The sequence below is a fragment of the Artibeus jamaicensis genome, unplaced genomic scaffold, assembly GCF_021234435.1.
Source record: "Artibeus jamaicensis isolate MK-2021 breed Jamaican fruit bat unplaced genomic scaffold, CSHL_Jam_final scaffold_916, whole genome shotgun sequence".
Classification (NCBI taxonomy): Eukaryota; Metazoa; Chordata; class Mammalia; order Chiroptera; family Phyllostomidae; genus Artibeus; species Artibeus jamaicensis.
Window position 1 is genome coordinate 18,407,985 of NW_026522059.1, and position 27,478 is coordinate 18,435,462.

The following is a 27,478-nucleotide window of genomic DNA, read 5'->3' on the forward strand; positions in this document are numbered from 1 at the left end:
CCCATGGACATGAACTAAAGGTGGGGACTGTAGGTGGGAAGGGGTGTGCAGGGCAGAGGGGAATAAAGGGGGGAATGGGACAATTGTAATAATATAATCAATCAAATATATTTAAAAATAAAGTGGGACTGGGTGAAAAAATTAGAATTATAATGACTTCTGAATATCTGGCTTTTACCATTTTCTATTCATGTCTGATCATTCCAAAGCTTGGTAGTTTAAATACCAATAATATTTATCTTGCTAAGGTATCTACACATAAGGCAGGGCATAGCAGGGACAGCTTCTCTTGTTATCACTTGGAATCTGTGAGGCAGTTCAAAGACTAGGACGGCCACCATTCGTCTTATTCGCATGTCTGGAGTTTGATGCTGACTGATGCTGAAACGTGTGAGAACTGTGGCCAGAACTTCTGCTTGTGGACTTCCTGTAGAGGTGCCTGACTTCTCCAGCCAAATTTCTTAGTGTAGAAAAGTGACTGCATTTCAAGGACAAACACTGAGGAAGAGCGACAAGCAGAAGCTCTGCTGCCTTTCACCACTTTGCCTCAAAATCAGTCAGCCTCAACTCTGCCATGTTATATTCCTTAGCAACAAGTCAGTAAGGTCAACCTCCATTCAGAATGGGTGGGGTCAAAGAATCCGTGGCTGTGTTGAAAAGCAGTACAAGTAACTCGATGTCAGACAGACAGACCTTCTACTGAAAGAAAAGTGCTAGCAAAAGACACTTGGGAAAAAAGTATTCTTTTCTTCTGTTGATCTTTAAGCAACTATTCAGCAACTTTTGCTTTTTCAGAAATTTGTCTCTTACTTCTAAATCTATGTAACCTTGACTCCTCCTCTAAGTCACAGTATCTTCAGCTTCTTCTTGTCCTTGGGGTATCATCTCCAACTTATATTGTTTAAAATCATATACCTTATTTTCCCTCAAAATTTCTATTATTTTTCCAGTTAATGACAAAATCATTCTGGTCCAAACTCTAGGATTTATTTTTGACTCATTTCCCTCACACCAGCTACAGTCAGTTGCCAGATACGCTCAAGTCCGCCTTGATCACAACAGTCTGGACAAGTGACCTTTTTGCAAGTCGTAGAATAAATCAGCTCATTTTCTCCTGAGTATTTTGCCCTTGGGGTTTGCTTCTTCTGGAATGATTTCCCAGAAATATACCTGATTTTAAAATTCATTTATTTAGGCTCCCAGGACCAGTATTGCTAATGTGCTTCTCTGTACTAATCATTCTTTTACTCTTTTAAAATTCTTTTTAATAAGATGAGTAAGTTCTGGGGATTTAATGTGAATCATGGTGACTATGGTTAATAATACTGTGTCAGTAACTAGTTAAAATTGAGTCCCAGAAATGTTAGAGTGCATGTCCACACAGCTAAAAAAACAACAGGACTGAATTTCAAACCTCAGTCTTCCTCACTTCAGAGCCTGCGTTACTTACCACTTATGTAATGGTAAGTTATACCAATGCACAGAACTGTCTATAAATCTGGCTGAAAGTAACGCTCATACAGACAAATCTCTCCCTGATGAGGCTATCATCCTGGAAAGCATTGTCATACTTGGAGATATTATGATCCCTTGGAACCTAACTCAGTAGATAAAAACTTTCCAAATGATTTGTTCTTAAAACTAACCCAAGTTTTGTATCAGGGACACCCTATCTAAATTTTAGTTTCATTTTTTAAGTTGTCAGATTTTGCTTAACAGTATAATGTGGTCAGCACTGGAGGTCTCCCTAATTTGGTGTTGCCATGTCACAATGCATTGCTTTTGTAACATGTTTCTGCTCTTTTCAACATTGTTACAGTGTTTAAAGGAACCGTTTGGGGCCTGATCTCCCATGTCCATCCACAGGAGACAAAGCTGCCCCCTCTGTCTGTTACTCACAAAGGTGCCTTCCCAGGATGGGGAGAGAAAGGGCAATAGGTGCTCTCTGTTTTTTCATTTGTTTGCTTTTCTATTTGTTCGTTTGTTTTTTTCTTGCACTGAGGGAACTAAACTGAATGTAAGAACAGCACGGATTTAAAAATAGTGCTATTAGATATAAACTCATATGCTCTCAAAGTGCTAGTTAGTAATATTGTAGGTGGCAAGGTACTGAAATCATACACTCCTCTATAGTAGATGTACAAAACAACACATCTATAGGAGAGGGAGTATTGATTAAAAAGAGAAAGTGGATCAAAATTTTAATCCACCACTTTCTAATCATGTGAACAGAGTGAAGGTTGTTCATTACTTAGGCCAGTGATAGTTGTCAGGGATGGTTATGATTTGGAATCACACTTTAAAACAAATACTGATACTCTGCTCCTACCCATAGACATTTTACTTTATTTTATTTTTATTTTACTTGTTCAAGTGCAGTTTTCTGTCTTTTACTTCCATCATAGACATTTTAATTTCATTGCTTTACTGTGGGCATTGCACTGAAAAGGAAACTCTTAAGGCTGGGGCTTCAGTACCAATATTTGTAAGATGTTACAAGATAATTCTGCTGTACCAACAAGGTTGAGAATTGATGACTTATTCTAGTCTAGCCTAAATTTTAGTTTCCTCACCTGGAGACTGGAGATCATTGTATTCACTGCCACGGTGGTTGTGAGAGTGTGAGAGTTTGCTGCTATGAGCCTGTAATTCCTGCTCCTAATTAGAACGTTAGCTGAGAGCGGTAGCGCCATCATGGTTAATCCTCTTCCTGTGGCTACATGTTCATGTAGTTTGTTCATTCATTTATTCAGCAAGCATTTGCTGTGAATTTGCTGTTTGCCAGTCACTGCTCCAGGTTCTGGAGATAAAATGGTCAACAAAGAAGTCAAGTTCCTCTTGTAGAACTAATGGTACAGGGCAGCAGACACAAGCAAATATAGCTACAGGAATAGAGTATTTGCAGGATAAATACTGTGGAGAAAGACTAAGAGAATGGCAGACTGTTATTTTGGATACCATGGTCAGAGAAGTCCTCTCTGAGGTGCCATTTAAGCAGTGTTCTGGAGTCGGTGGGGGGCGGGGATCCTCGTTACCTGAGGAAGCAGTGGCCCAAGCTGTGAGGTCACAAAGTAAAAAAAGTGCTTACATTAGATTATTGATGTTTGCATAATGCACTTTCATAATATATGGAAATTAAATGTTCAGTCTGTCTCTGGTTTTTAAAAACCTACTATTTATCTTTTTTTTTTGACTGACAGTAAAATTTTATGTATTATTTCATTTGGTTTTTTGACATCATGACAAAATCATTATCAACAAGGCATACTTACTCCTATTTTATAGAAAGGGACAATGAGACTTATTAATATTTAGTGACTTGTTAAGGTCTCATAATGTGGGGCAAAGTTGGAATGAAAAATTAACTCAAAGTTTTCATCTTCTCTAGCATCATGGAAATGTGTGGCCTTTGAACTCTTTTCTTATATGTGTTCACAATGGTAATTATATTTTCACCTATCAACAAATATTTGAAAACATATCCGGTCTGTGGTTATATTCACTCAGCTACACCAAGATTAAATTGTATACACAGAGGAATGACAGTGTGGGAGGGATATATAGGGGGGAACCCCCCAAACCAGCATTCTTTTCTGGAGGGGGGCCCTTGTAGTACAGACTCCCCCTCTGGGCGACTATTCTAGGAACGTTGTGTCAGTGTACCCACTGGGGTGTGGCAAGAGGCTGTTTTTGTTTCAGTGAGTTTTTTCTTAACTTTTTAAGTGCATTTCCCATTTTATCCTTAGTGATTTACAAGATTACCTGCTCACACCTCGTTGAGTGTTCAGGTGTTTTTGACCAAAGATGCCATGACCCCCCCTTGCCCCACCCACCATAGTCACCTGATCTCACCCTGAGCAAAACTGTTCTGAGCAGTGGAAAAACATATGTCAATAGGTACATGTACTGCAGCCATCGGAGAGTACTTTGAACATGACTAAAGTTTAAACATGTAAGAATACACAAATTTTTATAAATAAATTTCATTTTTTGGTCCCCCTTCATATTTATTAGGTATAAAATTAATGGGGAAATATAAATACAGATAAATGGATTTCATATATTACTAATTGATAGGGGAAATGGAAATCAATGAATATAATATCAGTGGATATTTAATAAGCGTTGATAATTCTAGATGGATAAGTATCATGAGACTTTTGGAGTGTGCATAACTTTATCTGCCCATATTTCTCGGCCCCAAGATGACCACACATACACAAACACACCTCAATTTAGGGAGTTAGCATAGCCTTTACTGAAGAGAACAGACTTTGAGGTCAGATAGGTACATGTTTAATTTCCCACTCAACCCATTAACTATGTGTATGACCATAGAAAAATTACTTATAAGCCTCAGCTTTCTGAGTTATAAAACAGAAATAATGAAACCCATGTCACATAATTGTTCCACACACATCGACATTTTGGCTTAATATCACAACTTTGGAAGTCCTAATCCCCATTTTGCTTAGCTTGACAGGCTGAACTTAGTCTTTCTTCTCTATTTAATAATGAGAGGGAGCAGAAAATCGCTGAACAGAGTGCACTAGATTGGACCTGATAACCTCGCAAAGCAGAATCATCTCTACAAGATTCATAGCATTTGAATAATGACCACGCTGCTAGAGAGGTCACAAAGAAACAGCACTGTTAAAGTGTTCCTCTCTTGGATAATAAAACAAGAGGGACTCGATTGAATACGTGGGTGAGAAATGTTTCCCATCAATAATCTTAATTAATTGATGGGCAGCTCTATATGAAGGGGCTCTGGCAGTAAGAAGTGCTTCTCAAGCTTGAATGTGCAGATTGGAGAGCTTTAATAAAAACTGGTTTTGACTCAGTGGGGGCGACCTGGAACCTGGAAGCTGTCTTCCAAAAAGGCTTCCCCAGGATGTAGATGCTGCTGCTCTGCAAATCACAAAGGGTTAAAAGGACGTGGACTTCAAGAAGCTAATGTGTACAGTTTACAGGTGTTTCGGGAAATTGAGTAACATCCTGAATTCAGGCTCCTCGTACCGTAGCATGAGCTGATCCTGAGTATCATCTGCTTATTTGATCTTTGCCCTACAATGTGAAGTCATTGAATGAAAAAGAATTTTACTTGGCATCATGAAACTATATCAATTATAGAATGGGAAGAAAGGAATATTGTCTCATGTTTTTCAAACAGCTGTCCTTTCCTCCACATTTGTTTTCCTTTCTATGCCAGAGACGTACAGCGAAGACATCACCCCCCCCCCCACCAAGTTCCAGCAATCATTGAAAGGTTTTTCAACTATCTTAGATAAAAGCAGTTTAACCCCATGGTAAAATTCTATGGTCACTTGTTGCATTTCGATGGGAATAATATCATTGATGTTTTATTTTCCCTATGAATTTTAATGGGGAATAAACCATTAATGACAAAACTGACTGCAGAATACTTCAATGACCTTGTGAAAAATTGTGCATTTAAAAACTGACAGGTGCTTCCTTGTCTTTTTTTTAAGCTATGCTTATTTCACATATATTACTCACTTATGAATTCATTCTGAAGGCAACTTTTAGCAGCAATGGTCTGTTGGGTTGTAAGGGCATATTAAAGGGTAGGAGTTTCACATGGGGCACAGCTGCACTCAGTTCTAAAGGATACCTGCCCTGAAGACTCCTCTTTAGATATACCCTCCTGCAAGACTCTCTGCAGGTGGAAAGGGAGAGTAGAATCAGCAAGATCTCAGCTTACTTGGAGTGTCATGGTTTAAATTTACTTTGTTAAAAGAAAATTAATAAAGACTTTGTATCTGTAATTAGTGCTTTCTATATACATTGTTTTTTCTTTTGAGTAATTCCAAGTTGTCTGTTTCACAACAACAATGTAACCAAAATACAGATTCTGCTTATCTGCTCACAAGTCAGTTTGAAGATTTCCCAGGCAAACATTAAATCATTGAATCCAGTTTGCAAGGTTCCCATTAAATGCAAGAAGACCAAAGGCACTCATTTCCTTAGGTGCTGCCTGGCGATGCCTGGGCAGATTGAGACCTAGACACAGACTGACACTAGGCAGGTCTGTGTGAATCAGTTCATTTGAGAAAGCCCAAACTTCCTCTTCTCAAGTCCCTGGGTGTTTCTGCAGCATCCCAGCCAAATCACTCTGTCTTTAATGATTTGGACGTGTGCCAGCTCGTCTCTCCTCCAGACTTGGCTGCTGAAGAGAGTACAGAGGTTTAATGCCATCTGAGTCCAGAGGAAATGAATGGCGCAGCTGAATAGCATCAGGGTAATGATGGTATCTCATTGCTCTCTAAATCTATTATTTGGGACAGAAATAGAGCAGTGGATTTTCCTGGCATTTCAATTATAAGAATTAGAAGGAAAACATGAAAAATATAAGGGATGAGAGGGGAAAGTTTAGGAGAAAAATCCAGAGAGCATTTAACTTTCTCTTCTCCCATTAGAGGATGCAATAGTGCAACTAGAAACTTCTTTTAGTTTTAAAACATTTTCTAAATGATTTAAAAATTTAAACCTATTAAGTGAAATTATTTTTTGTTAAGTGGTTGCCTTCATATTAGAATTTTCATAATAGAGGATATGTGTCCAAAATATCTGAGCAGTATATAAATCCTGTCCTTTATCCCAATAACTGTTGTGGTGACAGGTACATTTTTTTGCAGGTGCCCTTGATCATGTCTCTCTGCACCCTAGTTTCTAACCCGTGGCCTCTCTGACACCTGGATCAGGAAGTTGATAAAGTAGCCTGGCCTTTACACAGGTAGTATCAGAACTGGTAGAGGAGCTAATGCATTAGGAGTCAATTCTTGAGCTTCAAGGAGATAGGAGCAAACGAAATGCATCCTCCTTTCTTCTGCACTTGCCCATGCTATTCGAGAGGCATTCTACAAGTTTCATCAGAAGTTTCTACAGAGTATCCTACCCGTTTTACCTGTGGGGGTAGCCACTTGGATAACACATCCCTGTATTGGCTTTCCTGCATGTCAGTCCTGTGTTACTCCCAGCTCTTCCTCACTTCCACCCCCCAAGACCATATCACCAATTAAACCTCTCACACATAAGCCCCTGTCCCAGGCATCACTCTGGGTCACATAGTGTAAGTTGTCACTTTGCTGTCACCTCCTTTGGCGCCCCTTTGGCTCTCAGCCTACATCACATAGGCTCAATCAATCCCTACTTGACATTTGGCTTGGAATCATATAATTATATTACCCATGCTTCCTTGCATAGTCAGAAATGTATATCCCTAGAGAATGATCCCATAAGAAACTCAAATATAGCAAACATCTCTGTTTCATGCCTCCTTGGCTCTGTGGATGGCCACAGTCCCAAAGGGAATTTAGATATTTTCCTAACCCATAGGGGCATCATTTGTGCTAATCTCCAGGGGATGGTGCAGTCACTGATATATTTCTAGGGAATAGATATTGAGGCCAGTTTATTCACAATATTGATAGTTGTGTTGTGGGTAGGTTTGGTTTGAGTTTTATGTTACTGTTCATTTTTCTTTTTGTGTTCTGTGGCTTTCTACTTATATATATACATAGGGGAAATAGCAGTTGCTGAAATAATTTACTATGGCTCACTACAGAGTTGAAAATGTCACACAGCTTCCCACCCAGAAGTATACTTTGTACACATTTTGCAGTGACTTAGAGGATTTCATTAGCAGGTAGAACACCAGCTGTTTGAATTGATTTATGGACTAAATACATGTGACTTTACTGCTGTCTTCTGTTTGGTGATGGTTTCTTGCTATGGGAAGTTCTTGACAATCCTGAATTCTTGGATTGTGCAAGATGTTTTTTGCATGGACTTTTATCAAACACTTTATTAGGTAATCAACTGTTCATCCTTTTCAGGCTGATGGTCTTTAAATTTTTTAAATGTACTATCTATACAGTGAAAATAATATGAAGCCCTGGCTTGTGTAGCTCACTGAATTGAGTGTCAGCCTACAAACCCAAAGGATCCCTGGTTCGATTCCCAGTCAGGGCACATACCTGGGTGGCCAGCCAGGTCCCCATTAGGGGGCACATGAGAGGCAAACACACAGTGATGTTTCTCTCTCTCTTTCTCCCTCCCTTCTCTAAAAAATAAATAAAATAAAAATCTTTAAGATAAGAATGATCTTTAAAATTTTTTAAATAAAACATATGCAGAAAATGTGGAAATAATTATGGTTTACATATTTATGAGGCTTTATTTTTCTAGGATCAGGGATTAAGAAGTGTGTCTAATATTGGTGTAAACAGTGAATATATATTAATAAGAAATAATTTCATGTATTCAAACACAAAAACATTTATATATTATAAATGTACCTAAGTAACAGTTAATATTTATATGAGAATTAATTCATATATGCAAATAAAAAGCTACACTGGCTAATTAAAATTGTTTCTCAGTAATATTCTATCATAATTCTACCTACAAAATAAATCAAAATTAACAAAATGTAGCAAATATTTATAACACACTAGTTAAGAATTTATACTTTAACATGTAGCTGCTATGAATTAATAAACTTGGGGAGTGATTTAAATTTCTAATCTCAGGTACATTCTTTGCAAAATTCAAATAATAATACTAAATAACTCTTAACAACTAACGCTTATACAGAGCACTATTTGCTAGATAAGATTCAAGTGTATCAATTGATCCTCTCAACAAGCCTGTGAGATACTATTCTCTTTTTCCCCCACACAAAGTAAAGAACTGAGGTGCAGAGCCATTCAGTGATTGGTTGTATGCAAATTGATAGTTCCCAGTAGAGCCCCAATTTGAACCCATGTACTAGGCTCCACTGACTGAGCCATAGTTCTCAAAAGAAATATTTACCTTATTAGGGGCATGTATGCATGTGTGTGTTTAATGATTAAAACTGTAAAATAGATAGAGTTTCCATACAATGCCTGGTACATAGTAAACCCTCACAACAAGGTTATTGTTACTGGTGTTTCTAAGAATAATATGATGATGTCATGCTATTGGCCAGTCCTTGAGTAATAGGAATGAGTAGTATAAACACAGATGATCTTGGCAATGGAAATTCTGTAGAATCTTCTATTTTGTTCCTTAAAATAATCATATTTTTTTTGCCTAGAGAACTGGACTCACCTTTGTATCATTGTTTCCCATATTCTAGGATATCCCTATCCAATTTCCAGAAGTACTCTCTTAGTCTTTTATCCTTCACTCTTCATTTCCTCATTGTTTTGATAATGACCTTGGATGTGACTTTAAAGAAATATTGTATTTGTTGTTAGCAGGAAAAAGCGAGGTTTTAAAAAAGATTTTATTTATTTATTTTTAGAGAGAGGGGAATGGAGGGAGAAAGAGAGAAACATCAATGTGTGGTTGCCTCTCATGTGGCCCCCACTGGGGACCTGGCCTGCAACCCAGGCATGTGCCCTGACTAGGAATTGAACTGACGACCCTTTGGTTCTCAACCCATGCTCAGTCCACTGAGCCACACCAGCCAGGGTCAGGAAAAAGCTTTTAATGAAATGCCATTATTTTGGGAAATGGTGGGATGTTATGTGGCCTTCATTTCACCAAGGATTTGTCAAGCCTATTGGTAAAAATAAAAAAAGAAGATTACAGGACAGAAGATGCTAAGCCTATCTAAAACAAACTGCTTTCATATACTTTTAAAAGTTACTTACCAACCTTGCCAACAACTAAAATATAGCACATACACTTCTAACAGTTCATGAAACATGTATAAGATTCAAAGAAAATATTAAAATATGGTTTTGTTGTTGGATACATTTGAAAGAAATAATGTTCTAAATTCCTTTTAACTATGCTGTATAATTCAGATTTTTATAAACATGTTCTATGCCTCTCGTTAGGGAGATCTGTACTTTTCCTTTATAGAATTTTTTAAAATATATATTTTATTGATTATGCTATTACAATTGTTCCAGAGTTCCCTCCCTTTCTCCCCTCTACTTGGTACCCCAATTCTCTCTAGCAGTTCTTCCCTTAATTCATGTCTCTAGGTCATACATATAAGTTCTTTGATTACTCAATCTCCTATACTGTTCTTAACATTCCTCTACCTATTCTGTATTTACCAAATTGTACTTCTTAATCCCTGAACCTTTTCCCCGAATTCTCCCTCTTCCCCCTCCCAGTTGATAACCCTCCCAATTATCTCCATATCTATGCTTTTGTCCTGTTCTGCTTGTTTGCTTAGTTTGTTCTTTAGATTCAACTGTTGATAGTCGTGAATTTGTTGCCATTTTAATCTTCATAGTTTTTATCTTCTTTTTCTTATATATTCCCCTTTAACATCTCATATAATAATGACCTGGTGATGATGAACTTCTTTAGTTTTACCTTATGTAGGAAGCACTTTATCTGCCTTTCCATTCTAAATGATAGCTTTGCTGGATGGAGTGATCTAGGTTGTCAGTCCTTGCCTTTCATCATTCTGAATACTTCTTGACAGTCCCTTCTAGCCTACAAGGTTTTTTTTTTTGAGAAATCAGCTGGGAGACTTATGGGAATCCCTGTGTAGGTAGCTATCCACTTTTCTTTTGCTGTTTTTAAGATTCTCTCTTTATCTTAACCTTCGGCATTTTAATTATGATGTGTCTTGGCATGGTCCTCTTTGGATCCAACTTGTTTTGGACTCTCTATGCCTCCTGAACTTGGATGTCTATTTCCTTCAGTAAATTAGGAAAGTGCCCTTAGATTATTTTTTCAAATAAGTTTTTGATTACTTGCTCTTCCTCTTCTCCTTCTGGCACCTCTATGATTCGGTTATCGATACATTTGGAGATGACCCAGAGTCTCCTTCATCTACCCTTGTTTTTTAAAATTCTTTTTTCTTCTTGCTGTTCTGATTGAATGCTTTTTTCTTCCTTATGTTCCAAATCATTAATTTTATTCTTGGCTTCATCCCATCCACTGTTGGTTCCCTATAGAATTTTCTTTATTTCATTTAATGTAACCTTTGTTTTTGCCTGGGCCTTTTTATGCTGTTGTAGTACCCTGTGAGTTGAGAATTCTGATAACCAGTGTTTTGAACTCTGCTTCTGATAGGTTGCTTAACTCCATCTCATTTAGTTCTTTTTCTGGTGTTCTGTTCTTATATTTGGGCCACATTTCTTGGTCTCCTCATTTTGGCAGCCTGCCTGTGTTTGTTTCTGTGTATTAGGTAGAGCTGCATTGCCTCCCTGTCTTAGTAGCATGGCCTATTATAGAAAAGAGCATCTTTAAATCATCTCGGGCAGAGTCTTTGGTAATCACCAGGGAAAAGCAACCCATTCCACTGCTTTTTGCCTCTGTGTAGGTGAGGGCTCAAAGAGGGGACTGTGCTGCTGCCTGGCCTCTGAAGATTTTCCTGAGAGGATTCGGGAACTTGCTCTGTTGCAAGTCACTTCACTTTTTCCACATATGCCAGTTGTGCTCTTCCAGTTGTTGCTGTAGTGCTGATCCCAGAGGGGATGGGTCTACATAATTGCTAAGATTTTTGTGGACCTTTTAAAAGAAGTCCCCTGAGAATCTTGCAGTTTCTTTCACTGCTGCAACCCCCACTGATTTTCATAGCCAGAAGTTATGTGAGCTTATCTTCCTGGCGCTAGAACCCTGGGCTGAGTGGTCTGGTGTGGGGCTGGGATTTCTTGCTCCTGAGGTATCCCTCCAAATTTTTGTATACCACATGTGAATATGGGACCACCCATTCTGCCACCTCTCTGCACCTCTTCATACCTCTCCATTTCTCTGTATGTCTCTGAGTCTCTGTCCCTCCTATCCATCTGGATGAATGTGGCGGCTTCGAATCCTTGGTTGTTGGACTTCCATACAGATGATTTTCTGATGAATCTGGGTGATATTTGGTTTGTAGTCTAGTTGAAATTTTTGCTGTAGTTGTGTGAGGAGGTGAAGACTATTTTCTCTTGCCTCGGTCCTGACTGAAGTTCCTCTGTAGCATTTTTCACGATTATGTAAATAATGTTGCAATAGGCAGTTTCATGCTTGTCTCTCTCCCTATAATGTGAGGTGCAGGAAGGGAGGCCTACTTCACAACTCTGTGATCACTAATTCTCACACTGTTGGGTACATCGTAGTTCTTGAATACACAGTGTTAGTTGAATGAATGATTGAGTAAATAAATAAGTGAAGAAATACATTATGCCCTGTATTTAAAATTAAATGGATCTATATTAAGTAATAAGTATCTATGAGGAGAAAAAAGTAGATGACTTGATATTCTTATTCTTGTCTCTAGGCTTCCGTGTCTTTCTTTCTCAAATTCATCTTGCTTTTCGCTCCTGGACTGATCAACTTAAATTTGGTCCTGGTTAAGTAAAGTGCCCCTTAGTATTTCAAAGTATCTCTTTAGTTTTGATAAAAAGCAAAAACCCACAATTGCCATAGACTAATATATTTGGTGCCTCTTGAATGTGTAATCATTTACCTTTCCAGCTACACCTAAAGAATCTCCCCAGCCCAAAACAATCTTAGATATTTTGGGAATTACCAAGTTTTCTCACGTACAATATATAATCTAGTGCACCTTTCCCTCTGCCTAGAAGCCCATCCTGAACTTCTTGTCTGCATTCACGTGTTGTGACTTTTCCAGAATCAACTGTGATATCATCTCAAGGATACCATTTCTAAACAATCAAGTTTCAAAACTGTCCTTATCTTCCCATAACACCTGTTTACCTTTATCTTGGCACTTAGAGCACACTGTTAGAATAGCTTATTTAACTTTTCTTTAAGACTTCAAGTTCCTTAAGGATCCATCTGATTCCGTTTTTCACTGAGTCATTCTGTTTGGTATAGACGAGGTATCTCCAAAAAGAATGATGACAAATCATCATCAAATATTCATTTGACCTTTAGCCAGAAGGCAAGATTGTCCAGAGTCATGAGTGATATACAAATTTCCCTGAGATGCTTTTTTTGATGAATTGCCTTTCTTCTTGCATTTTGATTGAAAATTTAAATTATAAACTTTGACATTCAAAAAAATTTCTTCTATGTATGTATATTTCACTCTATTGAGTTGTTCATTAATTAATTTTTCAGAAAACTTTTTTCAGCGTTCACTGTATGGTATACTCAGAGCCAACTTCTGGTCACTAGATGAAAGACAGTTGTTGACAGAAGGGAACTCTGTAGGAAAACAATTAATGTAAAGTATTAACATTCCAATCCTCATAAGAATGAGGAAGAATGAATTTTAGAGAGCAGGGTAGAAACTAAAACCTAATATGCAGATGAAGGAAAATGCATGTACAAAGCCATAGACATAACTTAGAGCATGGTGCATTCTCAAATTACAAATTGTCAAATGAAGTTTCCTGCTTCTATAGTAGTAGATCAGATAGTCTAATACCCTGTTTTAAATTCTGGGACAGTGCACAGCCTCCTAAAAGCTTTCAGCAGATCCCTTGGGCCAGGAGGTGGAAATGTAACATCTAATGGTTAATACTGACTCCAAATTCCTGCTTTACTAGTTTCTGTATTATGTAAATTTCACATAAATTCAAGTAACCATTGTCCCTGGTGTCATCTAAACAAACCAACAGGAACAGTTTTTAAGTATGCAGGAGGTGGCTTGCTTTACTGGGTAAGGGTGAAGGTAGTCTATCTACATCAAAGATAGCAAAACAGCTTGCAACTCAGTGTTGCTCTTGTAAATTATTTGCCCAACTAGTTGCTTAAGTCCTTTTTTCCTTCTGACTTCCCTGCACGTCATTGTCCCACTCACGCCATCTTTATATTCCTCTTTCTTCTCCCTGCTTCTCATCTCTCTTCCCTTCCACTCACCTTCCCTCTGGAATGGCCTCAACAGCACGGTAGGATACATACACAGGCAGATATACATGCATGCTAATTCATCTCCTTCTATCTTACCACCTTATCTGTCTTACTTTCTTACTGACAAACCTTGATTAAATTGGATATTCTTCTATTTTCATGGAGAAGTGTAATGAACCTTTAATTCATAGAAATCACTTCTATTCCTGATGTAATGCTATATGCGCTTTCATCCTGGTACACAGAGAAGATGATTCAGTGAAACAAACAGCACATACAGGGAGCATTTTATATAGACATAACCTTCATGACTAGGTTAAATTACAAAGAGCCAAGAAGAGGGTGTGGGGAGGATTTGCTTACTTTTGTCTTTGTCTCAACAAATGTGCACATGTAACCTCTTTTTAATAGAAATTTCATTTGTTTGGTTTTAATCAAATTTATCTGATCCTGTGTAGTCTGCCTCTTGCTGATTTTAATTTTGTCATTGCATAGCAACTCCTCCGTTTTCCAATTCCTTGCTTTGGAGTTATTATTATTCCATATTTGTATGCTTCCTATCAGTGATTAGACGTCCATTCTTATGCAGATGACACTTCGATGTATTTGAAGATTAGTTCTAATTGCTACTCCACTTCCGACATTTTATCAGCTTTGCATGAAGACATTGAGACTAGGATATTCAATTAAATATTAATAAGTGGAACTACTTATTGATAGTTCTAGACAGTGATTTAAATACGTTTTATCATTTACCTTCAGATGTGTTTATATGTGTGTGTTTCATGATAAACAGTCAACAGTCTGAATTTTAATTGATTCAGAGGACAGCTTCTGTACCTGTTTATTTGCAGGTTAGTAAGAGTTCTTTGATATTTAGGTAAATAATTCAGCATTGTTCAGGTACCTTATATACAATATTAAACAATAAAAGTAAAATAAGAACAAAATGAAATTCTAACATATTAAAAGTGTTAAATAATGTTAAGGAATTATTTAATCTACATTTTTGCCTGTAGATTGTTATGAACTTTAAGATGGAATTTCAGTGAATAATATGAATAACTTTGTGTATGACTTTCAAAACTATTAGGAGTTTATTTCCCAGAAATAAATTCCAAGAGAAAGATAAAGGGTAGTTGAACATAGTCTTTCAAAACAAATGCCAAATGTCAAACAGAAAGATTCAAATTGTGACATTCAACCCATAAATCTGTATCTTCTTTAATGGAATTCTATTTTCCATGTGAAAATCCACAATTTCTGTCCATGTCCATTGAGAGAGAGGACACCCATTTTGGGTGGTGTTCTCCTTGTCTTATTTTCCTTTATCTACTTTGACAATACATTTCTACCATATTTTATCCATTTTTTACAGCAACTATTTTCTGATTTGAGTTGAAAATTTTGCAACCCGTTTCATTTTCTGTGCACTTTTCCTTGCTAAGTTACTAATTTCTTCATTAAAAAAATTTACTTTGATTTATAAAGTATTTTTCACAACTTTGGAAATATTCATTTCCTGTTTGAGCTAATAATAGAAACTTTGTATCTCCTATAATTTCTATTTTAGAGATTAGTAATTTTCTGAGCCATTTTATTTTCTCAAAGCCATTTGTCATAGTGCACTGTTTTATATTAGAAGCACGTACCTCTGCCAACATGATTTTTTTTCTTAGAATATCCCTAAAGCATTTCAATTTAGCCATCTCTAATAGTAATGATAACATACTAATTTTAAAAGATAATCTCTCATGAAATGTTGCCATAGAAATGGAAACAGGGTTATTGTGTACCAGTTCCCCCCAATTTGATTAGAATGAGTTTGTTCCTTATGGGGTTTCTACAAAGGCCATATGAGAAGGACTCCCAAATTACCCTGGAGGAGTTCGAATGAGAGGCAAAACATAGAAATAAGTGATTCTTTTTCTATCACACTCCCTATGAATGACCTTTCCTGATCTGTTAACTGATTCCATAGGCTTTCTTTCAAAGCCCTCATAAACCCAGCTTTATCTACTAGGTTAGTATTTCTCTTTTCTTCATGACCGTAAGGTCCATGAGGGCAGGAATTTTGACGTTCTTTCTACCTTGACACTTTCAGTGTCCGGCATAGTCTTACAAACAGCACATCCACTCATTTAATGCTTTGTGGGATGTGTAGACTTTCAGAGTAAAAGCTTACAGCATTCAACTTCTACAAATGAATTACACTATATTATCTAATACTGAATAAGCGGAGTTTATCAGAATAAAAGCAAATTGAAATATGAACACTCATTTTTTCCACTGAAAATTTGATTTAACATTTCACTGAACAAAAGTTCTTGACCATTAGGTTATATTTGTTTCTAGACATGGGACATATTTGATTAATAAATAATAAAATATTAATTTTCTTTGGCATTTGACAATTATATATTGCTATGATATTACTGTATATGTGCTTTATCATAATTTTGCTATAAAATAAGTAATAAAATTTTAATATCAGTTTACATCATAGTTTTAAATGCTAGACTTTATTACAGTTCCAAAATTATAATAAGTCTGATTTTCTTAGCCAATATTGAATATTTATAACAGATAATATGCTTATTTCACTAGCCTGGAATACAAAATAAATTCAGTTTTCCAAATTAACTCAGTGGTCACCACTCTCTTATTTTCCCCTCCTGGCCTTACCCAGTCCCAGGGGACATTCTTTCACCTCCTAGAGAAAAAAATGAATTATTAAAAGAAATCCACCAAAACACCTACTTAGTGCTTCAATCAAATGTCATGATAAAAACACAAGCTTGTTGCAAAATGTAGATGATATGGATACAGTTCAAATACCAGTGGTGATAATCGGAGAAGGAAGGATTAGAATGAAATTGTGGGTGGTACTTGCACTAGCGTATCTCTGTGAAACTGGGGGTAGTTTCTTTTCACGTCTAGAAAGTAGCCACGCTATGTCTCTTTATGTTCAATTTCCAGTGGCGAATAGAAGTTGTCGGTCAGCAGGTACCAACATTCATCCATCTCCAGTCATTTCATATTTGTCTCTACCAATATTTTTTTTGCCCTCTTGTGAGGTGTAAGCCGCTCTGACTTGGTGCACTTCACAAAGTTTGAGTTATTCATATTTTTTATTATTACATCATTACACCTTAGTAGAATACCTAATTTTTCAAGGGGAAATAGAGACTCTAGGGGAAATATAAACTCTACTAAGGTAAAATTAGTATCACCTGCTCTTGTCCACTACCTCTTGAATAACAGAAGAAATGGAGTTTGTTCCATGGCCAATAGCCAGTTACTCTTAGACATAATTTAACACTATGAGTTTTTATCCCTGTCCCTGTCTAATAAGCAAAGAAATAACTGCCGATATCGAAAGGTAGCAATGGAAATACTTTCTCTAAAGATAAAATCATAATGTTTCCCAACTCACAGATGATAAAAAAGGAACGTTATAAATACAACTGAATTCAAATTGACTTTTTGGTGGATCCATCATTTTCCACATTTCATATGTCATCCAATAATTTTAATAACAATAAGGCTATTTCTCTGAGACAGTAAAAGCACCATTGGACAAAAACAGAACTTCCGGGCCCTACTATTCTCATTGCACCTATTGGAAGAAGCCATTAAGAGTATGTAAATAACTGCATAATATAACCATGTAATCATTTTGTGCCTATCAGATTGTGATATAGCCTGCTTGTCTAAGTTTGTAAGTGAAATAACTGAGATCCAGATGGTTTGAATTTGCTCAAGTGGGAACACCAAGTAAGTTGAAGATGTAGGACAGTTGAAGATACAGAAACTAAAAAGTAAAAATTCATCTATTTCAAAACACATAGATATGACCAAATGCAATGTTTCTTATAAAAAATCTTGCAGCATTTGTAGAACAGCTTCAGAAAAGCAGACGACAAGACTCAGTTACTCAGATAACTGTTTGTGAATCCACAGTGGATGAGAATATTCACCCAGGGTGGTTGCTTGAGTTTCCACTACATCCAAAGGGGGAGGGAGTGAGAAAGATGCAAACGAGAAAAAAAATGAACAAAATACCTCTGTTGTGATTTTCATTATTTTAGTAATTTGTTTTTGTATCCAGTTATAGATTTATTATATACTATGTACCTGGTGCAGTTCTGGGCACTGGGGACACCATGGGGAGTAAGGCCAAGTCCTTGTTCCCATAAAGCTGTCATTCTAAAGTGGGGAAAAGGGTCAGTAAACACTGTATCCATATACTCATATATATGTGTGTATATACATGCATGTAAAGATAGATATCTCTGTATGTATATGTATGAAGGTGATACTTAAAAATCTAAACTTTAGGTAGATTAATCAGAACAGGTTCTTCATTGAGAAACATTTGATCAGAAAACTATACAAAATGATAAAATAAGCCAGCAAATGCTAAGGTTTTAAAGTAGGAATATTGTCAGTGTGTTTAAGGAAATTACAGATGAGTAGGAGCTTTATGAATTTTTCACATCTTGGTAATGTGTTGGAACAAGACCACAAAAGTGCCTCAATATTGCAAAAACATCATGAAGATTCTGGAAGGAGAGAGTGAAAGAGGTACTTTAGGGCACAGACCACAGACAGGCCTCAGTTGGGGTATTGTGTGCAAAAAGAATACTTAACCTCTGAGTTGTAACTTTAATACTCCACCAAAATATAAAATTTTAGCTTGTGTTACTTGTGTTGTAAAAATGTTATATCCAGCATAAATCTAAACGCCCAAGGGTTCCAGTTGAGCCAAAACATATTTCGTTGCACTTAACCTTATTCTTTTCTTTCAGTCAAACTTTTTTTTTATTTTGAAATAATTTTAGACTTACAGAAAAGTTGCATAGTATAGAGCACTGTGTACATACACCATTTCACCACCTTCCCTTAATGTCAACAGGCCACACAACCACGGAGCCTTAATCTTTGGCATTTTTCAAAGCCTAGTTAACTCTACGTATTTGACCTGAGGAAACTATAGGATTGTATTGATACAACATACAATATTATTGTAAAATAACAGCTTCTTCAAAGGCACAAACAGTTAAAAGAATCATGGATACATAAAATCTGAAAACAATTAGCTAGAAATTAGTGAACAAAGATGATAAATGAGGCCTTGTCTACAGAAGATGATTAGTGTGTATACTTCTTAGAAAACAAAGCATGCTAGTGAAATACCAAGCAGTAAGTACCACTCAGAGAAGTAGTGTGCCCCAGCAGAAGGCTCTATTGTGCTAACTTCAAACCAATTATTTGATTACTATAAAATTTGTGTTGCTATAAGTTTTTATAATATTTATAACTACATTTTTATCAGATCACTAACATCTAAACATATTTGTTAATGTGGTGTTCAAATAATGCACTGTGAGTGCTATTGCCCACTACTGAACCCTGGGTGGAAAACATGGGAACACTTTCTAAGTAAGAAAGTGGTGCATCAGTGTGGCTTTCTTTAAAAGAATAACACTTCTGCAGGTAAATGCAAGAAGGTATCACATTTTAGACTTCATGAACATCAGCACAAAAGTGGAAAATTATAAAGGGTATGCTACATTTAAGGGAGAGCACGGATTCTTTTCTGGCAGAAGTTGAGTATATGGCCGTATAAAATGGCAGGAAATTGCACTGGAAAGGCAATGTAGGGCCTCACAGGAATCATTTTATATTCTATATTAACTCATTTTAATTTATCCCATGGGAAACAGGTGATCAAGATTATATGCCATTAATTAAAATGATCAAATCTGTATTTTAGGAAGAAAAATATAGTAACACTAGTGAAGATAAAAACAGAGAGAGAAAAAGGAGTATAAGAAGGAGTTAAGTAGCTATTTCTAGTCCAGGAAAAGGCCAGTGATGAAGCAATGGGTAGCAGGAAGAAAAAAAGGAAAACAAGATGCTTCAGAGGGGGATCATGTAGGTCTGCAGGAGTGCTGTGTACGTGGGAGAGAGACAGACAGATGAGATCAGAAAGGCTTAATTAAAAGCATCTTCAAAATATTTCATGGAATGTCTAGCAAACAGAAGTTTACTCTAGAAATCAAGAGAGATGGCAGAATTGTTCATGTGGATGTGAGCTATCAACACAGAAGTTACCATTGTAGAAGTTAATTAAATTAAATATTCAGAGAGGTCATTAAAAACAAGAAAAGAGGCCATTCAGTCAGTTTATAATTATGCTACTTAAGGGTCAGGTGAAAAAAAATAATAAAACCAGGACACAAGTATGGAGCATGGATTTTAAACAAATATGCCCCAAATCAAGGCGGTGTCAGGGCTGTGAAAGGGAAGGCAGAGAATGTCAAATTTTAGCAATACTTTCCCATTGCTGCTGGAGATCCAAAATGCAGAGAAAATGGAGAGATGTTAGATCTGGCAATTGGGTGATCATCGCTGGTGTTGAGAATGCAACATACGCACTGGAATTGGAGAAGAAAAACCGAAATAGTTTCAAAGGTAAAGGGAGAAAACTGGAGTAGTGAGTATGGATGGCTTATAAGAAGTTGTATGTCGTGATCTCACTTATATGTGAAATCTGAAAAAGAAACACTCTCACCATTTGGGACAGCAGGGATGGATCTGGAGGGCATTATGCTAAGTGAAATAAGCAAGTCAGAGAGACAAGTACCATATGACTTCACACATTTTGGAATGTAATGAACAAAATGGAATAACAAGCAAAAAAAAGAGACAGACTCAGACAGAAAATAGGCTGACAACTGTTGAGGCGGGAGTGGGGGTTGAATCAGGGTGTTGGAGGGATTGAGCCAAAAAAGTAAAAGAAGAGAGAGAGAAAAATCTTAGGGACACAAAAGTGTGGTGATTGCTGGGGGGAAGGGGATGTGCAGGGTGGAGGAAGAGACTATAGAGGGGAAATAGACAGGAAATGCTCTGGAATTAGGTAGTAGTAAAGGTTGTACAGCTTTGTGACTATACTGGAAAATCACTTAATGACACATTTTAAAGGTTAAATTTTATGGTATATGAATTATATCTCAATAAAAATTATATAAAAGAAAAATGGGAAAAAACCCTCATAGAAACAGAGAATATGAATTGCCAGAGTTGGCAATGGGGGTGTTAGGAGAAATGCAGAGAAGTGTTTCAAAGGGAATATGTTTCCATTTATAAGATGAACAACTTCTGGTGATCTAATGTATACTATAATGACTATAGTTAATAATACTGTATTAATATATTGCTAAGGGAATATAAGAGATGCTAAATATTTTTACCACACAAACACACACACACAAAAAGTAATTATGTGATGTGAAGAGGTTAACTACCTTTATTATTTTGCCATACACACACACACACACACACATATATATATATACATATATACATACATATATCAAATCATCTTGTTGTACAACTTAAACTTACACAGTGTTACATGTCAATTATAATTAATAGAGCTGGGAAAAAAGAGCTAATTGTGAAACATTCACAAATTTGTGAGGCCTTGATAAGCCTTTAGTAGCTTAAAATCAGCCATAGTCTGGGACTATTTCTACCATGGTAATTGGAGAACAAAAAACATCAGAATGAATGGAAGAGAAGAAAATGAAGTAGTGAGCATATAAGATTTACAATAAGTTAGACAGTAAATAAAGATTGGTAATTAATGTTAAAGGAAGAATATACTGTGATTATTTTCCCTTGTTACAAAATCAGTTTTTTTGTTTAAAATTTGGAAATCAAGAGGATTACAGGAGAGGAAAAAGGAGGAGGGTCATCAAGGAACATGTATGAAGGACCCATGAATGAAGCCAAAGGAGAGTAGAAATGAGGGTGGGAGGTGGGGATGGGTGGGTGGAGGGACTGGACAGGGAAAATGGCGACAACTGTACTTGAACAACAATAAAAAAATGTGGAAATCAGACACATACAAGAGAAAATCAAAAGTAACCATTTCAATCACAAGGTATAAACTCAAGTTAAGGAAAAAAGGAAATTAAGACATATGCAGTGTGGTCACAAGCTGTTTTGTTAAGTAGAAGAAAAAAGCATTAGAGGAAACTTAGAACATTTAAATTTTGTGGGACTTTAAATTATCCCCATGTAGCTTTCTGTGTAGCCTCTGTGTGCTAATTCACAGTTATAAGAACAGAAAGAGTACTTTTAATATTGATGCCTCAATTATGCTATTATGTGTCTGAGGGTAGTTAAATGAAAATACTACCTTTTAGATTGCTTAGTCAATCCAAGGCTTTTTGTGTTTTCTTTTTGTAGATTTGTGTTAACATAATATTGAATAAATATACCTCTTTCTAATTAAACTAACCTATTTACAGTCAAAGGGCATTTTATTCATCATTAGTTTTCAATTGTTGAAAATATTGAGCTTGTGAATTTTAGTGTGTATAACAACACTCTCACTTTGATACGTGAACATTATAGCCATAATATATATTTCAATGTGGTTATAATTGTGCAATTTTGCATTTAAAGGCTATTTGCAAGTTATTTCATTGCTATGCTTTTGCATATGGTGTATGCTCATCATTTAAAATCCAATTTCTCTTATAGTGAAGACATGTGGCTCTAATCTTCAAGGACCAAGTGGAACCTTCACGTCTCCCAACTTCCCGTTCCAGTATGACAGCAACGCGCAGTGTGTCTGGGTCATCACAGCAGTGAATACAAATAAGGTGAGCACGTGGTCTGTGGGAGGAAAGCAGAATCAGGGAGTCAACTGCAAGGAGAGAGTGAGGAAAATGCTATAAAAATCATTTCTGCAGAAAGTGTGATTTCTGCAAACTATTTTACTTATCCATTATGCAGAACATAAACTTATATGAAAAATTTGGAATGAGTAAATTTAGACTAATACAGTTGTACTCCCAGATACTGACATACAATTGACAGCACATTGAAATTATAAATGAATGCTTTCTGAGACATGTGTTTGATGATTGTAAGTATATTTTTAAAGAGGCCATGAATAATGGCTTTCACTCCTTATCTTTTTTACTTGACATATTACTCAGGTGTCTCATGTTTATAAACACAGATGGCTTCCGATGTTTCTTTATTGCCATGTGTCACATGCCTATTCTGTATTATAAATAAATTATTTTAATGTGCTTAGCACTAATAGAAGACACGTAACATTGAAAAGGTTGGGTTGTCTTTCTCTTTCACTAAAAGTGAGTAATACATCTAAGTATGTATGCACTACAATACTTCAAACATAATAATAATTCTGAATGAATGTAAGAACAACTGAAATATTAGGTTCGTTTCCTCCCCTGCTCTCCCTGCTTTATCTTGTAAGAATATACAGAGGAAATCATTTTAACCACCCAACCCATGTCATCAGTTCAGTTCAATTCAACAAATATTTACTTATTGATTATCATCTCTGTGCCAATTATGGGTTGTTGAGAAAATAAAAAATCATGAAGCACTTGAAAAATAAACTCAGGTTTATTGAACACTTAGCAACATGCCAGGTAAAATTTGCAGCACTCTTTATGAATTATTTAATCTTCATAGAACTCCCCCAGGAGGTAGATAGTTTTACTCCTGCTTTTAACAAAGAGGCTAAATAACTTGTCTAAGATTACATAAATAGCAAAGGTCAGAGCTGTGTGCTTTATGAGACACGTGCTATTTACGAGGTTGTATATCACACTAAGATAAGCATGAAGTGAGTTCATTGTAAAGTATGGAACAAATACATTGTATTAATCTTGCATGGAGATAGAAATCTTTTTTGTGCCATGGTAATTACCTGTAATTGTCATCAAAATGTGGTAATTATTTTCTGTTCTATAAGATATCTGCTCTGTTCAGTTTAATTTATTTTCATCCCTGAGTTACCTGAAGATTCAGGGAGGTCGTCTCAGTTCTCCTTGTTTATCTGACCTAATCTGCCAAACTTTTATCTCCCCATTTTCTTCTTAAAAAAATCCAATTTATTTTCTAAGGAGGACATAATTACTTTTACTTTTTTGCTACTTTTATCAAGTAGCTGACCGAGGACATTAATTTTTAATCTGTTGGCTCGCCTCTATTTTAAGACAATCTGCAGAAATTGGTTTTCAAGCATTTCTAACCGTGCCGAGCAGTTAGAGTCATATCTGACATTGTGTTATCATGTCCCAGATCATTCACACACACACAGGCACACACACAAGGCCGCAGAACATTTCCTCTTACAACAAAGTGGACTTCACTATTTTTATTCTAATGACTTGTAACCTATATATCTTTAAAATATTGATCATGCCTCACTGAATCATTATTATGGTATACTAACAAGTTATAACACATAGTTGGAAAAATACTGTTTAAAGTCTTGCTTGCTAAGATTGCTACATTAAAAGCTCATTTTTGGAAGGCAATTGCTGGCATGAGGAACAGGCACACAGCTCTCCTAGTTGGTATAAACCCCAGTTACCAACATTCTGAATTCCTCAGAATCTATACTTTTCTTCAAAAATGATGGTGCATATTTTTCTGTATTTTTAGTTACTTGTAAACCAATCATGATGTTCTAAAAATCCAATACAAATTGATGGTAGGTAAAAAAGAGAGAGAGAGAGAGAAAGAGAAAACAGATTTGGCAGTGAGTGAAACCGGATAGAATGGGTTTCAAATCTGAGCTGTCCTCTCGACATGACACAGTTTTAGGCAGGCATGATCCCTGAGTCCTCAGAGCCACATTTTTTAAAAAATATTTTATTTTTCGAGAGAGGGGAAGGGAAGAAGAAAGGGTGGGAGAGAAACATCAATGTATGGTTGCCTCTCATGCGTCCCCTGCTGGGAACTGGCCTGCAACCCAGGCATGTGCCCTGACTGGGAATCGAACCTCGATACTCTAGTTCGCAGGCCCGCGCTCAATCCACTGAGCTACGCCAGCCAGGGCAGAGCCGCATTTTTTGTTTTTATTTGTTGTGTTTTATCTTTTAGATATAATAATGCCATATCATAAAGTTGTTTTATTAACGAGATAAGAAAAATGTGAAATTTCTGATTCAAAGTAGGATTGCTTTAAATGATAGCAATTATTATTGCCAAATTTTGTCATTTTGTCAAGAAATATGCTTCTTCTCTTCAGTTATTTGTTAGGTTTAGCTTATGTATTACTGCAGAAGAACATTACTACAAACTATTTTCTTCCATATTTGATTATGTGGCTGAATAATTTATATACAACTGTGTCTCATACTAAAATATTAAACTACAAATTTTAGTCACTTTTACTGATCAGTATATTAACATTGTCATTAAGCTTACTAAAAATAAAATATAATGACTGAGCATTGTAATCTTATAGTAATATGTAACTTTAAGATTCTTTTATATCCCTTCCACAAGCCTCTGTAAGGGAATGTTTCCTTCAATTATAGCATTTCAGTAATGCATGCAGTTGAGGGTTTCTTCATAACAAGAAGTGAAAATGTTAGAGTTGACATTTTTAACAATCTGATCATAGAATTAATTGTTCTTCTTGCATTAATATATGCATTTAACAATAGATCCATGTGTGAAGTAAATAATATTCTGTTTTGAACATTTTCTTAATTTTTATGATGATAATCTTCCTCAGTACAGGTGGTCTTGTGCATTTGTCTTTAATCTGAGGTATGTGTACCCTTGGATCCAACAGCAATTTCCTTATTGGACCTGAGGGTCCTGGACACCATTTTAAGATACTCCAGTTTCTAACACTGTCCTGCCTGAGCTCTATCTGTTTGTTCTCTTTTATCATTCTCCCTTTTATGACTGCCTTCCACAGTGTCAAAATAAAGGCATGTATTACTCTTTCCCCTGAAATATTAATATTTTACTTCCCCTGAGTGTAAATAAAACTTTGGAGATTAAGAGTAAGTAATTCCAGGTGCATAGCTCCTGAGTCAGAGTCTTTGAGAACAAAGAAAAAAAACAGATTCACTAAGATATATTAAAAGGAGACAACCTTATTTTATCAACAAACTGATTAAATGGCCCATCTCTTTATCTATGCTTCTATATATCTACGTATGTATCTATCTGTTTATCTTTCATCCAAGTATACACCTATTTTTTAATCCATCTATCTATTTGTATCTCTGTCTATATTGGAACTAAAATTCACAATACAGAGAAGTACATTACATACTGACTTGAAACACAAAGTTTGACTTTCTGAACATACAAAAAATTCTGATTTGTTCAACTGATTTAACAGGTTTTTTAGTTTTAACATATGGTGGAAACATTAGAAATTAAATTAACTAATGATGCAAGATTTTATAGAAACTGTATTTTGGTATTTCAAAGATTAGAGTGTAGTAGAAATTGCAATGTTTGCATCTACTCATACTTAGAATTGTTTTTTTAATAGATGCCTATTTAAAATTATATAAGAAGGTAGTTTTCAAAACCCTTCAATCTATGTGTATGAAACTGTTTGAAGGCTCTCTAGACCAGCCCTTTCCAAAAGAAATATTCTATGAGATACACATGATTTAAAATTTTCTAGTAGTTACATTTTTAAAGTATGGAACTAATTTTATGATCGTATTTTATTGAACCCAGATTTTACCATTTCAACATGTAATTATCATAAATTATTAATGCAATAATTTACCGTTGTTTTATTTTCATTCCAAATCTTTGAAATGCTAAGCATATTTAACACTCAGGTGGCCTCAGTTCGGACAAGCCACACTTCTGGCACTGTGTAGCCACATGTTGGCACCGGCTACTGTACTGTACAGAATACCGTTTGTTTTTTTTTTATTATTTTATTTAGTTATTTTTTCAAGTACAGTTTTTTTGTCTATTTCTCCCATCCCAGCCCCCCCCCAACCCGTGCTCCCCACCTCCCTCCCATTTCCACCCACCTTAATTCTCATCCCTGTGTCCTTCCTATTTGTTCCTCCAAATCCCTCCCCTTTTTTCCCCTTAAATTCCCTTCCCTCTCCCCTCTGGTCACTGTCCCCCTGTTCTCTATTTCAGTGTCTTTTTTTTATTCTACTTGCTTGTTTGTTTTGTTGTTTAGCTTCTTGTTAAAGGTGAGATCATATGGTATTTGTCTTTCAACACTTGGCCTATTTCACTCAGCATAATGCTTTCCAGTTCCATCCATGTTATTGCAAAGGGTAGTAGCTCCTTCTTTCTCTCTGCTGCATAGAATTCCATTGTGCATATGTACCACTATTTTTTATCCATTCATTTACTGATGGGCACCTGGGTTGCTTCCAACTCTTGGATATTGTAAATTGTGCTGCTATGAACATTGTGGTACATAGGTTCTTTGAAATTGATGTTTTAGGATTCTTGGGATATAATCCCAGCAGTGGAATTTTTGGCAGGTCGATTTTTATTTTTCTGAGAAAATTCCATACTGTTTTCCATAATGGTTGTACCAGTCTGCAATCCCACCAACAGTGAACTAAGGTCCCCTTTTCCCCACAACTTCTCCAACATTTGTTGTTTGTTGCTTTGTTTCTGATAGCCATCCTGACTGGTATAAAGTGGTATCTCATTGTGGTTTTCATTTGCATCTCTCTGATAGCTAACGATATTGAGCATCTTTTCATGTGTCTCTGGATGTTCTGTATGTCCTCCTTGGAGAAGTGTTTGTTTAAGTCCTTTTCCCATTTTTTAATTGGGTTGGTTGTCTTCTTAGGGTGAAGTCCTGTAAGTTCTTTGTATATTTTGGAGATTAAAC

At 36.1% G+C, this 27,478-nt stretch overlaps 1 protein-coding gene across 3 annotated transcripts in view; it reads left to right on the plus strand.

Annotated features, from left to right (window-relative positions):
• Positions 1–27,478, plus strand: part of CSMD3 (CUB and Sushi multiple domains 3) — a 921,636-nt gene that overhangs the window by 415,197 nt on the left and 478,961 nt on the right. For all 3 annotated transcript variants that reach the window (XM_053661036.1, XM_053661038.1, XM_053661039.1), the window contains one exon: positions 22,342–22,463. In XM_053661036.1, the coding sequence (XP_053517011.1) occupies positions 22,342–22,463 (122 nt within the window). The remainder of the gene's footprint in view (positions 1–22,341; positions 22,464–27,478) is intronic.